General features: G+C 46.4%; 1 protein-coding gene across 1 annotated transcript; it reads left to right on the forward strand.

Annotated features, from left to right (window-relative positions):
* The first annotated feature begins 2236 nt into the window (after positions 1-2236).
* On the forward strand, positions 2237-7349 carry CLDN2 (claudin 2). Its single transcript, XM_043458028.1, has 2 exons — positions 2237-3097; positions 7103-7349. Exons 1-2 carry the CDS (start codon positions 2415-2417, stop codon positions 7308-7310), a joined length of 891 nt encoding a protein of 296 aa, XP_043313963.1. The 5' UTR covers positions 2237-2414; the 3' UTR covers positions 7311-7349.
* Positions 7350-14743: the final 7394 nt, after the last annotated feature.

Raw genomic sequence — 14743 nt, forward strand, 5'->3', positions numbered from 1 at the left:
AATCACTGTGGACGGTGACTATAGCCATGAAATTAAAAGACACTTGTTCCTTGGAAGGAAAACTATGACAAACCTGAAAGTGAAAGTGAAAGTCGCTCAGTTGTGTCCAACTCTTTGTGATCCCATGGACTGTTCAGTCCATGGAATTATCTAGGCCAGAATACTGGAGTGGGTAGTCTTTCTCTTCTCCAGGGGATCTTCCCAACCCAGGGATCGAACCCAGGTCTCCCACATTGTAGGCGGATTCTTTACCAGCTGAGCCACAAGGGAAGCCCATGACAAACCTAGATAGCATATTTAAAAAAATATATATTACTTTTCTGACAAAGGTCTGTGTAGTCAAAGCTATGATTTTTCCAGTAGCTATGTATGGATGTGAAAGTTGAAGACTGAGCACTGAAATATTGATGCTTTCAAACTGTGGTGCTGGAGAAGACTCTTGAGCATCCCTTGGACTTCAAGGAGATCAAACCAGTCAATCCTACAAGAAATCAACCCCACCTATTCATTGGAGGGACTGTTGCTGAAGCTGAAGCTCCAATACTTTGGCCACGTGATGTGAAGAGCCAACTCATTGGAAAAGACCCTGATGCTCAGAAAGACTGAAGACAAAAAGGGATATCAGAGGATGAGATGGTTAGATAGCATCACTGACTCAATGGACATGAATTGGAGCAAACTCTGGGTGATAATGAAGGACAGGGAAGCCTGGCATGCTGCAGTCCATAGTATCACAAAGAGTCAAACAGGACTTAGTGACTGAGCAACAACAACAAGAATTGGTGAGACTGTGACAGTAGAAAGTGACAGGTATGTGTGAGAGAAGTGTCAAGAATCACTTCTAGGATTTGGTTCTGGTGCAAGGAGATAGATATCATAGGTATCATTCAGTGAACCCATGGAAGAACTGTTTGGGGAAGGATGCAGTGGGGGTGTTTGTGATGAGGCCTCTTTTGAACGTGTCAAACTTGAGCTGCCCATGAGATTTCCAAGTGGATGGTGATTGGTCTGGAAGTCTTGAAGCTCAGGAGAAAGGTCTATGCTGGAAACACAGATTTGGGAGTGCCAGGGGATGGGTAGGAGGTTACATCATGGGGGTGGATACATTTGCTCAGGGACAGAGAGTTGATTGAGGAAAGGATGGACTTTCAAGGAATACTCACATTTAAGAGATGATTACAGAAAGAGCAGTCTTGAATAAGGCTAAAATTGAACAGCCAGATTTTGGTAGGTTCAAAAACAAGTGGGTCAGAGGGTCTTGAGGTGGATGGAAGCAAGGATGTGCCCTTGACCCTTAGTGTCTTGAACCTTGGTAAGAGTCGGGGGCACCTGTGTGGGATGCTCCTTGAACACTTGAAAACCCTGAGCAGCGCTGTGATTCTAAAGGATTGACTTGGATAACTGCCTCTTACAAAGTCCTCCATTCTGGAGCAGCTGCCTTTTCCTCTGTATACCTTAGTGCCCCTAACAGATAGCCCAGGAATGTCAGGGCTCCCTCCAGGCCCTGGAACAACCTTCACTCTTGAATCCTCCCACATCTCCTGAGAGGCCTAGGGGATGGTGACGCAACCATTAGGAGAGCAGACAGGAAACGTCTGGGTGTGTGATACATGCGGGAGGCCTCAGGTTAGTCTGTGGAGGAGGATTGGGGCAGGGCTGGGAGGACTTGAACTCTGAGAGTGTGGACAGATGCCCCGTTGTCTGCCCCAACCTGCCCTGGAGTCGACTTTCACCTTGGACAGGGTGACCCAGGGCTATAACCACTGATCTCTAGGCTGCTGTAGAGTCAAGAGGCCTCTGAGAACCTAGAGTCCAAGGTTATATCTTAGGGTCTGTTCCTCCTGCTCCTGTGCCTTGGAATTTGGCCCCAAGGTGCAATTGAGGGGCCCTGTGGCACCGCTGCTGGGCAATGCATTAAACAGCAGGGCTTGGAGACAGAGCCAACTGACAGTGTGACCTGGAGTTAACATAGTCACCACAACTGACCCTGCCATTGCCACCTTCTCAGAAAGCAGCCACCTGTCTGGCTCCTGGTTTTGTCTGGCTGCCAATATAAAGCATGTGCCTACGCAGGAGCTGATGACATTTTGGCTCCACTTTCAAAGTTTTTTTTTTTCCTTTCTTTCTCATGTGTTTTTTCTAAAGATAACAAAGGTCAAAAGGCATCCAGCATTTTCTGGTTTCTCATAAGCTTCTGGTCAATATTTAATCTGGTTTATGGATTTTTTTAAGGTCTTCTAGATGCCTTCTTGAGCCTGCTTGTGGCCACCCACAGACACTTGTAAGGAGGAGAGAAGTCGGCCTGGCAGAGACACTGTGAAATGAGGGATTAGAGGCCGGGATCCAAGGAGCCAAAGCTACAGCCAGCAGACAAGGGAGCCTGCCGTGAAGTCGCGTGTGCTGAGAGGTCTGCCATGGCCTCTATTGGCCTCCAGCTTGTGGGCTACATCCTGGGCCTTCTGGGGCTGTTGGGCACCCTGATTGCCATGCTGCTCCCCAGCTGGCGAACAAGCTCCTATGTTGGTGCCAGCATTGTGACTGCGGTTGGCTTCTCCAAGGGCCTCTGGATGGAGTGTGCAACACACAGCACAGGCATCACCCAGTGTGACATCTACAGCACCATGCTAGGCCTGCCTGCTGACATCCAAGCTGCCCAGGCCATGATGGTTACATCCAGCGCCATGTCCTCCTTGGCCTGCATTGTCTCTGTGGTGGGCATGAGATGCACAGTCTTCTTCCAGGAGTCTCGAGCCAAAGACAGAGTGGCGGTGGTGGGCGGAGTCTTCTTCATCCTTGGAGGCCTCCTGGGCTTCATCCCTGTTGCCTGGAATCTTCACGGGATCTTGCGAGACTTCTACTCCCCGCTGGTGCCTGACAGCATGAAATTTGAGATCGGAGAGGCTCTTTACCTGGGCATTATTTCCTCCCTGTTCTCCCTGGTAGCTGGAATCTTCCTCTGCTTTTCCTGCTCACCCCAGGGAAATCGCTCCAACTACTACGATGCCTATCAGGCCCAGCCCCTGGCCACTAGGAGCTCTCCAAGGCCTGGTCAAGCGCCCAAAGGCAAGAGTGAGTTTAACTCCTACAGCCTGACAGGGTATGTGTGAAGAACCAGGGGCCAGAGCTGGGGGTGGTGGCTGGGTCTGTGAACACCAGTGGACAGTGCCCCCCCACGCCCACAGGTGAGGGATATTGGCACTGGATCGTGTCAGAAGGTGCTGCTGAAGATAGACTGACTTTGGCCACTGGATCAAACAAAGGCAGAAACAGGAGCTGGTGTGACAGCATGCAGGTTAAACTATCAAGACTCTTGCTAAGCCAGACTTTCTGTTTCCTTCATTTTGGCACCTTCCACCCCCCTAGCCCTGGAATACACAACCCTCAACTCCAACCACCCCCTACCAGAAGCCAGGCCCCAGCATCTCCCCTTTACCCTTTGATTTACCTGGGAGTCCATCCAAAAGCCCACTAAGTGTGTCCCACTGATTGACCCTCTCTGTGATCAAAGACCCTTCCTCTTGCTGAGGTTGGCTCTTAGCTCATTGCTGGGGGGTGGGGGTGGGTGTGAAGGGGTGGTGGCTCCTATGGGCATGGCACCAATCTCCTTTGCAAGCCTCCCTCCAAACAAACTGACTGGCCAGTAATGGGCCCTGGAGCCTCCTCCATCCCACTCTTATGACTCCACATGTCTAGACTGAATGTGTCTAACTGAACGTGTATGAACTGAAATAAAGCCACCCCACTGTACTGAGGGAACAGACAGCAATGGGGTGGAGGATGAGAGGGCAAGGACCAAAGCTGAGGACCAAAAAAAAAAAAGGCCAGAATCGTGGTCCAGGGACCTAGCTTCCAGAGAGAGGAAAGCACAAGGAAAGAACATATGACAGAGCACTCAAGGGGGCAGTAGACTCTTGACTGTACCAAGGAGCTCCCTCAAAAGCTACAGCTCCAACTTGCACTGAAGCCCCTGTCTCCCTCTGACCTGGCGTCCTGCTAGCAACAGGCGAAAGGGCCTGCACAATGGTTTCTGTAGGAAAAGGAAACTGGTTTGGTTTCGAGATGGTCCTTGGCTGGGGGTGACAGCATGGGAGCATGGGTGGACACGGGTGGGAACTACAATGAGTGTTTTTATTGGGCCAGAGAGAGGCAGCCCCCAGGAGTCTTCAGGCTTAATGGAGAACCAGCCTGAAGGCTGAGATCAGGCCCCCAGGGTCTGCCCACAGAGCAGAGTAGCACCTCTGAAAGACCACAGCCCCAGATGGGCCCCCTGTCAGTCACCTTCATGTTCCCCCGACCATCCTTTACCAGACATGGTGGAATTGCTAGAAGGCATCGAAGGGCTCCAGCATGGAGTCATCCTGACCCAGGTGCCATGGCCCTCACCTGAGTGATAGCTGAATTGCCGCCTGGGATTTTGGTTGAGATGGACGAGTAGAGGATTCCTAGGCAGACAGTTTCAGCTCGGCTCCAAGATTTCAAAATGCCCCCTTTCCCCTGGGGGTGGAGGTGGGGGTGACAGTCACAAACAAACCAAAGGCTTGAGCATGACTAACTTCTGACAAACTCCAATACACTGCCCCACACCTCAGCGCCAGCAGGAGGGGTCCAGTCATTGTCTATAACATGTCTTTCACAGTTCTTGCTTGTATTTAAGCTCCTCTCCTAAGCGGGAAGGCCCTCTCCCCTTAGCCAAGTCTTCCTCATGCTTGAAGAAGTCGCTTGGTACAGCCTCCTTCACTGAGCCTCCTCTGACCACTCCGTCCCTCTTTTACCCCTCCATCCTCCAACCCTCAATGTAAAAAATCACTCTTTGATGCTTATTATTCACAATTTTTGATGGATAATTATCTTTCCATGTGTATGTAACCAATTTCACAAGTACATTGTAAACTCTTGAAGGGTAGGGTCCATATCTTAGCCATGTGTATATTTTTCAGACTATCTGTAAGAGTGCTGAGCACATAGTAGGTGATCAATAAACACTTGTTGATTGAACAACTGTTTTATTAATTCTAATTAATTCAGACAGGGCAGGTGTGACTGAGGGAACTGGGCGAAGGGGAGGGTAGAATGAAAATTGGTCTTTCTCTCCTCCAAGTGAATAGAAAATTCTAGACCTTACTGGAGACATTAAGAAAGCAGGATGCTCTTGCCCCTTCTTAGGGAAACATTAACCTTTTCATAATGTCCAGGGACCCTCCCTTCTTACAAGTTATTTCCTTTAAGTTTTTTGCTAAATGCTTACATATTTATTCCACTCATCTCTGAACCACCATTATGAGGAAGGTGAAATAGATCAACAAATCTCCATTTGGCAGATGGAGAAACTAAGGCACATATCAGTAAAGAGATTTTTGCAGGGCAACACAGCTTGTATAGGTGCCTGAGTTTCCTGACTCCCAAAATAGGACTCTGCCAATAAAACAATATTAACAGCCAGTACCGAAAGCCTGCCAGAGGTTGCAAGTTGTCTGAGGAAAACAATGCGTGGCCAGTAAGGTAACACTGGGGACATATAGGGTCTGCTGGTCTCCCATGAGAGAAATCTGGGTAAGCAGGATCAATTCACTGAGTGAACCACTTGGAACTGCCTGTCCTGCCATGCTGGCCAGTTGGCCAGCCTGGGTCCAGCTAACTGGCCCATTAGGGGGAATGCCAAGCTTACATTTAAATAAGACATGACACCTCAACTCCAATTCCTCTACCTCTGGAGGCGTGGGAGTTTGGAAGGCCAATGATTTAGCACTGTTCTAACCTCAGTGGGAATTAACCAAGTCTGATGTGTAAACATGTTGAGTGCGGCAACCCTGACAAGAATGGAGCCCTACAAGACTCAGCCTCCCCAGTCCCTAGACCTGGTGGGCCTCAGCACACAGGAGCCTGTTATAAGACACACTACCCTTGCATTCCTGAGGTGAGCCTTCTTTGTGGCAGAGATAGTAGGACCCTACCACCCAATCCCATTTAGAGGGAATAGTGGCAGGCAGGAGTAAGGGCAGTGGGGAGAGGGCTCTCTGAACACATGTGTAATAAAAGGTCCTATCTCTGGCCTGGTACCAAGAACCCCAGAGCCCTTGACTGGGGGCCGCTGGAATTTGGTAAATGGATTAGCCTTGCTGACTCTGCTGGGCTGTGTGTGCTTAGTCACTCAGTCGTGTCCAACTCTTTGTGACCCCTGGACTGTAGCCTGCCAGGCTCCTCTGCCCATGGGATTTCCCAGGCAAGAATACCGGAATGGGTTGCCATTTCCTCCTCCAGGGGATCTTTTTGGCCTAGGGGTCGAACCTGTGGCTCCTGCCTCATCTCCTGCATTGTAGGTGGATTCTTTACTGTCTGAGCCAGTGGGTTGCAACCTGATATGGGCTCTGATGACCCACCACCTGGTAGCCAAAGCCCTTTCAGATCCATGATTTCACTGCCTCCTCAAAATACCCCCAATGAAGCAGGTCTTTTACAGGAGACAAAAGGGAGGCCCAGAGAGGTGAGTAAATTCCTTAAAGTCACAGTGTCAGAATAAGAACATAAGCTTGGAAACCCATCCCACACCAAACGTGGGTCTGGGATTCTGTCTCAGAAGGTGTAAGTCGGGAAGGGGGGGCAGCCTGTGACTCTTCAGATTCCTGCCACCTTCCTGCTCCTGTCTTTCACTACAGTATAAGGGCTTTTGAGGAAAATAGGGCACAGAGCTTCCCGTCATGTTAGATTGAGGCTTGTCTTTTAATTTGGGAAGATTCTATGGAAGGAGTTAGACATTCATCGCCAACTAGAAAAACTGGGACAGGTGTGATAAAGAGCAAGTGATCCTTTTGGGTAGTTGAGCAAGAAAAGCCTTGCTCTAGCTACTTTCCCAGAACTCTCTTTGAGTTTGGGTCCAAGTTGAACAGCTTTCAGGTCACCCCATTGCCTTCCGTCATAAAGTAATTTAGATTAGCCGCAGACCCAGGGAACAGTGAAGGCCATTGCGTCTATTCCTTGGCCTCACAGTTCTGACCCTTGCACAAGGAGAGATGTTTCTGCCTTCCCTCATTCCTCTGATAATGGTGTGACTCATGTTTTTCCCCCTGGAGGCCCTACTGACCCATGGCTATGTGATTATTAACAGGGGAGGAGGAGGCCAAAACTGGCTTCTTGGTGGAAAGATGAACTCCAACTTTCTGAAAGACCTTCATTCAGCCAGTCAAACAGCCGTCCAGCCAGCTCTCCAGCTGGCGAGCTACCAACTGCCCTCTTACCTGGTGGTAGGCAATGTGCTGAAGCCTTTGACGGTAACAAGGGTGAACAAGGTAACGTCTGTGCCTAGTAGCAGGTGATACTTGATCTATGGGAGATAAGACATGCACACCCACCTGTGCTACAAGATATAAAATGGTCTGTCTTGTGAGAGATAAGGAAAAGTGCCACAAGATAGGGGTATATCAGGGGCTAGTTAAAAATGGTTTGAAAATCTTCTAAATCCCAATCCATAGGAAAGGAGGGTCTGGCACTACTTCAGCTTCTGGGGGAAGGATGATCAAACAAAGAAAACTGCTTCCTCCAGCTGAAGGACCACAGGGATAGAGAAGTAGGGGAGAGGGCTATACTAAGGAAGAAACAGGGATATGCCACACAGCTAACCTGCGAGCTCCTTGAGTTTGCCTCACAGAACCCTAAGCGGCTGTAATGGAGAGAGAGACACTGGGGCTCAACCTCGTCCCCCTCATCTCCTTCTCCTGGGCAGGGCTCCGGAAACTGCTGGAAGCAGCAGAGGCAGTGTCCATTCAGGTAACCTGAGGCCTTTGGGCTCTCGACCAGAGGAGAAACACGTCTGTACATGAGAGAAGGGAGAGAGGAGGGCCCCAGTGCTAAAGGAAGCCAAATGAGGCCTTGCAGGGTCAACCACTCAGCCCTACGCTCATGGATGTGGGATTCTTTCATGCCTGCAGCTGCCCGCTCTGGGACATGCAGACCCCAGGCTGGAAAGTCCATGTGCTTCTCTTCAGCGGGCTGAAGACCAGCCTTTGCCAAGTCTGGTCTCGTGGCCCCAGCGAGCGGCTCTCAGCTTTGATGAGAATTTCTGTTATCTCAATGGGAAGGTGGGGGGCGAACTTCAAACAGGAAGTCTAGCAGGTTATCTCTCTCTCTTGCCCTAAAACGTGGCTCCCTACATGCTGTGATGCGATCACTGATAGAATATTAACAATCGGGTGGAGAGGGAGGTGGGAGGGGGGATCGGGATGGGGAATACATGTAAATCCATGGCTGATTCATGTCAATGTATGACAAAAACCACTACAATATTGTAAAGTAATTAGCCTCCAACTAATAAAAATAAATGGAAAAAAATATTAACAGGCTGTTACCAGGAACAGCTATACAAAAACTATAATCTGACCACCCCCTCCACCTCATACGACCCACCACCTTCCTGAGAATTGCAGCTCAGGAATTCCTAGTTAAAACTTGCCTACAATTCCCTGCTCTAGGCCTCATTTCTCTGCAAGACAAGCAGGAGGTTCTTAGGGCTTGACAAAGCAGGAAGTCACCATACAAGGGCAAACCAGGAGGTGCTGCTTTCCTGTCATCCTGAAATCCCATTCCTCCACTACAGCACCCTCACCACCTTATAAGTCACTTCTTAGGAAGGCCTTGAAGAACTTTCTCTTCATAAGGCCTTGTGGAGAAAACCTTGAGAAAACTCACGGGCTTTCAAAAAGACATTAGGGAGTGAAATTTGGATGTGAAATTAGATGCCAAATGAGTGTGAGTAGTGTGGCAGGCAACCCAGCATTTCAGTGGTTAATTCCTTTTCTCCAACAGTGCTTTCAGTTGTTGTTGTTTAGTCGTTAAGTCATGTCCGACTCTTTTGCTATCCTCTGGACTGTAGCCGGCCAGGCTCCTCTCTCCATGGGATTTCCCAGGCCAGAATCCTGGAGAGGGTTGCCATTTCCTTCTCCAGGGATCTTCCTGACCCAGGGATTGAACCTGCATCGCCCGCATTGGCAGGTGTATTCTTACCACTGAGCCACCAGGGAAGTCCAGTGCTTTCAGAGTCTGTGATATTTGACAGAATTCTGTGTGGGTTGCTCAGGAGAAAGGCCAGTCACATCAAAAGTACAAAGAAGAGATGCTCTTGACTTGATTTCTGGAATTATACAATGGGATGCAAAAGGATGTATCAGCAACCCCACAAAGGATATCTGAGGATATTGTGAGGACTCTGCTCCCCTGGTTTTAAAGGCATTGAAGGCCAGGATTAAAAGCAAGTGTTTTTTCTGGGAAGAAACATACATTCAGTCATAGATTAACCATTAACACCATAATTTGCACTAGTTTCTCAGTTTAACCCTTAAAAGAGCCAAAATGAGATGAGGCCAATGAGTTTAAAAAATATTAATTCAGAGACTATGGACACAAATTTGGGGGGCCAGGGGACGTCTCTGGGTAACACACACACACCCTTCAACTAAATGATTCAACAGCTTTAAAAGTGGAGATGAGATAGGAATTAAAAAAAAGAGACAAGATGAGAAAGGCAGAGCCATCTTCCCCTCAGCAATTCCAGATACACCTCGTGTGGTTAATTTTACTCTTCTGTGTGTAATAATAAACCAATATGTTCTCAAGTGTCACTTTCTCACTCCCCAAGAGACTTGCTCAACTCAGCACTGTCTAGAGGGGGTGGTGCAAAGGAGCCAGTGGGAACACTCAAAAGCAGAGGCCAACAATTCCAAGACCTCCTGGAGTGTTAAGAATAGGATCTTGGTGGCTGTTTTGGTATCAGGAAAGCTGCCAAGGAATGGCCCCGAGTAAAAAGCCAGTCAAGAGGAAATGAATCTCCACATTGTTTGGAGGCATATTCGTTACATAAGTGAACGATTTCCTGATCATGAGGGCAGTTAAACATTGTGTGGGATTACGGAACTTTCTTCCTTGGACATTACTATTAGTGTGGGCTGGCGGTAGCATTTTCTTATCAAGAGGAAGAAGACGAGACCAATAGTTTTCTAGATAGTAGGGGATAGTGGGAAAATAGCCTGGACTTTGGGAGCTCTTCAGCTGCACTCTTAGCTGTGTAGCCTTGGGGAGTGAGTGAAAGTCAATCAGTCCTGTCTGACTTTGTGACCTCATGGATGGTAGACTGCCAGGTTCCTCTGCCCATGGAATTTTCCAGGCAACAATACTGGAGTGGGTTGCCATTCCCTTCTCCAAGGGATCTTCCCAACCCAGGGCTTGAACGTAGTTCTCCTGCATTGTAGGCAGAGCCACCAGTCACTTTGAATTCTTTGCACTTTAGTTTCCTCATCTGTAAAATGGGGATTATATCTGCCTCAGTGTGGTCATGGCATATAGTAAGACCTCAGTAAGTGGTTAACTGTATTCTAATCGTCAGTTCAGTTCAGTTCAGTCACTCAGTCGTGTCCGACTCTTTGTGACCCCATGGACTGCAGCACGCCAGGCCTCCCTGTCCATCACCAATTCCTGGAGTTGACTCAAACTCATGTCCATTGAGTTGGTGATGCCATCTAACCATCTCATCCTCTGTCATCCCCTTCTCCTCCCACCTTCAATCTTTCCCAGAATCAGGGTCTTTTCAAATGAGTCAGCTCTTCACATCATGTGGCCAAAGTATTGGAATTTCAGCTTTAACATTAGTCCTTCCAATGAATATTCAGGACTTATTTCCTTTAGGATGGACTGGTTGGGTCTCCTTGCAGTCCAAGGGACTCTCAAAAGTCTTCTCCAATACCACAGTTCAAAAGCATCAATTCTAAGCATATTGGTGACCTAAAAAAGTCATGCCAAAGTTCACTAAAATGTGTCATGTGTCTTTGGGGAATGGAAACAGACAAAGTACATTTTCTACCACAGATCAGAATCTACATTAACAGGGGGATATTCTTTTTCCAGGCCAAAACTTCTCAAGATTCTTCCCAAAAGTCTGAATTAATACCTTGAAGACTTTGAATAGGCATCTACTCATCAAATTCTGGGCTTCCTAGATGGCGCTAGTGGTAAAGAACATGCCTGCCAATGCAGGAGACATAAGAGATTGTGGGTTCGATCCCTGGGTTGGGAAGATCCCCTGAAGGATGGCATGGCAATCAACTCCAGTATTTTTGCCTGGAGAAGTCCACGGACAGAGGAGCCTGGCAGGCTACAGTCCATGGGGTCGCAAAGAGTCAGACACGACTAAAGCAACTTGGCACACAGGCACATCAGATTCCATTAACAGAAGCCAGGAGCAAAACAGACTTGAGAAGCTGGAGAAGAAAGAGGTGGTGATAGCTCTTTGACCTTCATCCAGATTTAAGAAAATGTGAGCTCGAACAGAATCATGATCTATCAGGTCCCATTGTTAGAGAAAAGCTTAGTCCAAGGGAATTTCCCAAGCTCAATGACAATTGGGGAGACTTCGTTAGCCACTTTCCTAATTCATATCAGACGAAGGCTCCATTGTTAAAGAAATTTAGCATAGCCCCCTTCTTGTTGGCATTTCAAGCCCTTGGTCCATTCTGTTCCTTATGCCCCAAACTGATAATTCAATATTCCTCAAACCCTCTTGTGTGTTCCCTAACTTACCCCACATCCGGTCTTGTGATTTTGCTTATACCATTCCCTACACTTGGAAAACCCTCCCTACACACCTCCACTGTCCCAATCCTCACAGGTTTCCACATCCCATCTGGAAAATCAGGCCTTTGGGAACACTTTCCTGAGCCTCTGCCTAAAGACATCTTGCCTGTCCCTGAGGACTCAATGGCCAAATGTATGGAATGTGTTTGGCACCCAAACATTTGAAGAATTATCTAAAAGTGGGTTAGGGATTTCTGATGATTCATATCAAAACTCTGGGTATAGGTATAGAGGCAAGTAACAAAACACATGTCTCTTACAGATTTTATTTTCCATTAGAAAATGAATGCTATTTATGTCTCATTTAATGACTAAAGCTGTAACATAACCAAGAGTATCTAACTCCATTCCAATTATGCAGTTTATTATCCAACCACGTACCCTGACTTTGGAATCAGAAAGTATGGTTCCTGAATTTCCTCTCTAAGATAACTTATGAGTCAGGGATATCCTTGTCACCTAGTGGGCTTCCCTGGTGGTTCAGACAGTAAAGAATCTGTCTGCAGTGCAAGGAGATGCGGGTTCAATCCCTGGGTCAGAAAGATCCCCTGGAGAAGGGAATGACTACCCACTCCAGTATTCTTGACTAGGAAATCCCACGGAGAGAGGAACCTGGTGGGCTACAGTACCACAAAGAGTTGGACACGAGTGAACGACTAATACTTTGTCATCAATATACAAGTTACTCTTTTGGGGAAATTACACTTGATTTAGCTTGAGCTCACCCCTAGCTTTCCTGAGCATACTGCCATGCCTCACTCATAACACAGTACTACAGAAAGAAGTTTTAATACATAGTACAGAACTCTGAAACATATTCTACCTGGAGATTACCTGTAGGAAGCAGGAGCCTACCAATTAAGCCTCTGTCTCTAAATTGTTACCCCAGATTATTTGCAATCAGCGGACTTGGGCAAGCAAAATCTTCCTCCCTGGAGCCACAAAGTCTCTGACCTGGTCCTCTGGAAGGTCCCCATTTGTTCATCCAACAAGCATGTACACACAATTGTCTCTTTGTATCTGTTGGGGATTGGTTCCAGGATCCCCATCAGACACCAAAATCTGAGGATGCTCAAGTTCCTTATATAAAATGGTGTTTAATTTGCATAAAAACTATACACAGGCTCCCCTACATTTTAAATCATCTCTAGGTTACTTATACCTAATTCAATGTAAATGCTATGCAAACAGTTGTAAATACAATGTAAATACTATATACCTAAATGAGGCAGATTGAAGTTTTGCTTTTTGGAACTTGCTGGATTAAAAAAGTTTCTTTTTCCATCTGTGGTTGGTTGAATTTGTGGATGCAGAACTCAGGATTTGGTTGGCCAATTGTACTTGCACTGACTTTCTAACATGTTCTGGAAACTTACCAGCATACCTCAGAGATATTTTATGCTCGATTCTAGATCACTACAATAAAGCAAATATCTCAATAAAGAGAGTCACAGGGATTTTTTGGTTTCCAAGGGCATGTTGAAGTTATGTTCACACTATATTGTAGCATATTTATGTACAATAGCATTATGTCTAACAAAACCATGTACATGCCTTAATTAAAAATACTTTATTGATAAGAAATGCTAACCATCATCTGAGCCTTCAGTAACAGCAAAGATTACTGATTACAGATCACCATAACAAATATAATAGTGAAAAAGTTGGAAATATCATGAGAATTGCAAAAATGTAAAACAGAGACATGATGTGAGCAAACGCTGTTGGAAGAAGACACTGATAGACTTACTCCACACAGGATTGCCACAAACCTTCAATTTGTTAAAAAAAAAAACAAAAAAAACCCAGAACAGAACAAACCAAAACACAAACAAAAAACCCACACAATATCTGCAGGACGCAATAAAATGAGGTATGGCTGCATTTCCTTGAGGTGTGTTGTCTGTTCTTTGAAAAAGGATAGCTCCTCTTCCCTTGAAATAAACTATCACTGCTCTTGGAAAAAGTGAGAAAAGTTCTCAGAATTTTTTTTTCCTTTTGAATTCTCATTCTCAAGATCTGGTCTCTATAAACTTCTTGTGATTATATTCTATAAGTCTCAGTATTTTAAAATCGTAATCTAGGGAGCCTCCTTGTGACAATATTCTTAAGAACACCCGTATTCCCTTTCTCCTTGGTAGCCTTTCTAATTATTCTAAGATCAGCTAAAGAGAAACACTAGGCCACTCCAGCTCACAGTGTTTGCCTCCCATAACCTGCAGAAGTTACTTAAGTCTTTCATTTTCAGAGTTTAAGGCCCAGGATTATCTACCTCACCCATATTGTATTTTTCTACCCCCTCCTATAAACAAGGCAGTTTCAGGTTCTTGAAGGAGATGGAGATAGGAGCAAAACACACATTCCATCATTAACTCATTCATGAACAACTATTGGTTATCTACTCTATAGCAGGTACCATGATTAAGCTCTGGTATACAATGATTGGCAAAAACAGGCATGGTCCCTCCCCTCGTGGAATTTATTAGTGAGAGGCAGACAGAAACTGGAGAAGGAAATGGCAACCCACTCCAGTACTCTTACCTGGAAAATACCATGGACAGAGGAGCCTTGTCGGCTACAGTCCACGGGGTTGCAAAGAGTCGGACACGACTGAGTGACTTCACTTCAGACAGAAACTGTGTTGTGTTCTCCACTGTATATCACATATCACGCATTATTGGGTAGTACCCAATAAATATTTGTTAAATAAATGAAATTAAACAGCCAAATCTATAACAGCAAATTGAAGAAGTATAAAGTTATGGATTAAACAAAACCAGACACATGATAGAACTGGGTAGACAGAGAAAAATGGCTGCAGGGGAAAGCCTGTCTGAGAAAGCTGACATTTATATTAAGGCCTGAAGGATGAGAAATAGTCAGTCATGCCAAGACTGGAGATACGAGCATTCCGAGAGGAAACAGTCTGGGGAAAGGCTCTACTGAAGCAACAGCCTGAACTATTTCTGGGGGAAGACCACCGTAAGCAAGAGGAAAAGTGAGATAGGATGAAGAGTTGGAAGAGACTAAGTAAAAGCAGCAGGCAGGGGTCTTCATAGGACATTGTAAGGAGTGAGGATTTTACTCTAAGTGCAATGAGGAAGGGCTTTAAACGGGGAGCCATGTACTC

Source organism: Cervus canadensis, chromosome X (genome assembly GCF_019320065.1).
Source record: "Cervus canadensis isolate Bull #8, Minnesota chromosome X, ASM1932006v1, whole genome shotgun sequence".
In the NCBI taxonomy this organism is placed as follows: Eukaryota; Metazoa; Chordata; class Mammalia; order Artiodactyla; family Cervidae; genus Cervus; species Cervus canadensis.

What these genes read in the sequence shown, in the direction of transcription:
- CLDN2 (XM_043458028.1), top strand. Translation starts at nt 2,415, where the DNA reads ATGGCCTCTATTGGCCTCCAGCTTGTGGGCTACATCCTGGGCCTTCTG. An exon ending in AACTCCTACAGCCTGACAGG is followed by an intron (nt 3,098 to 7,102) that starts GTATGTGTGAAG and finishes GATTATTAACAG; the next exon opens with GGGAGGAGGAGGCCAAAACT.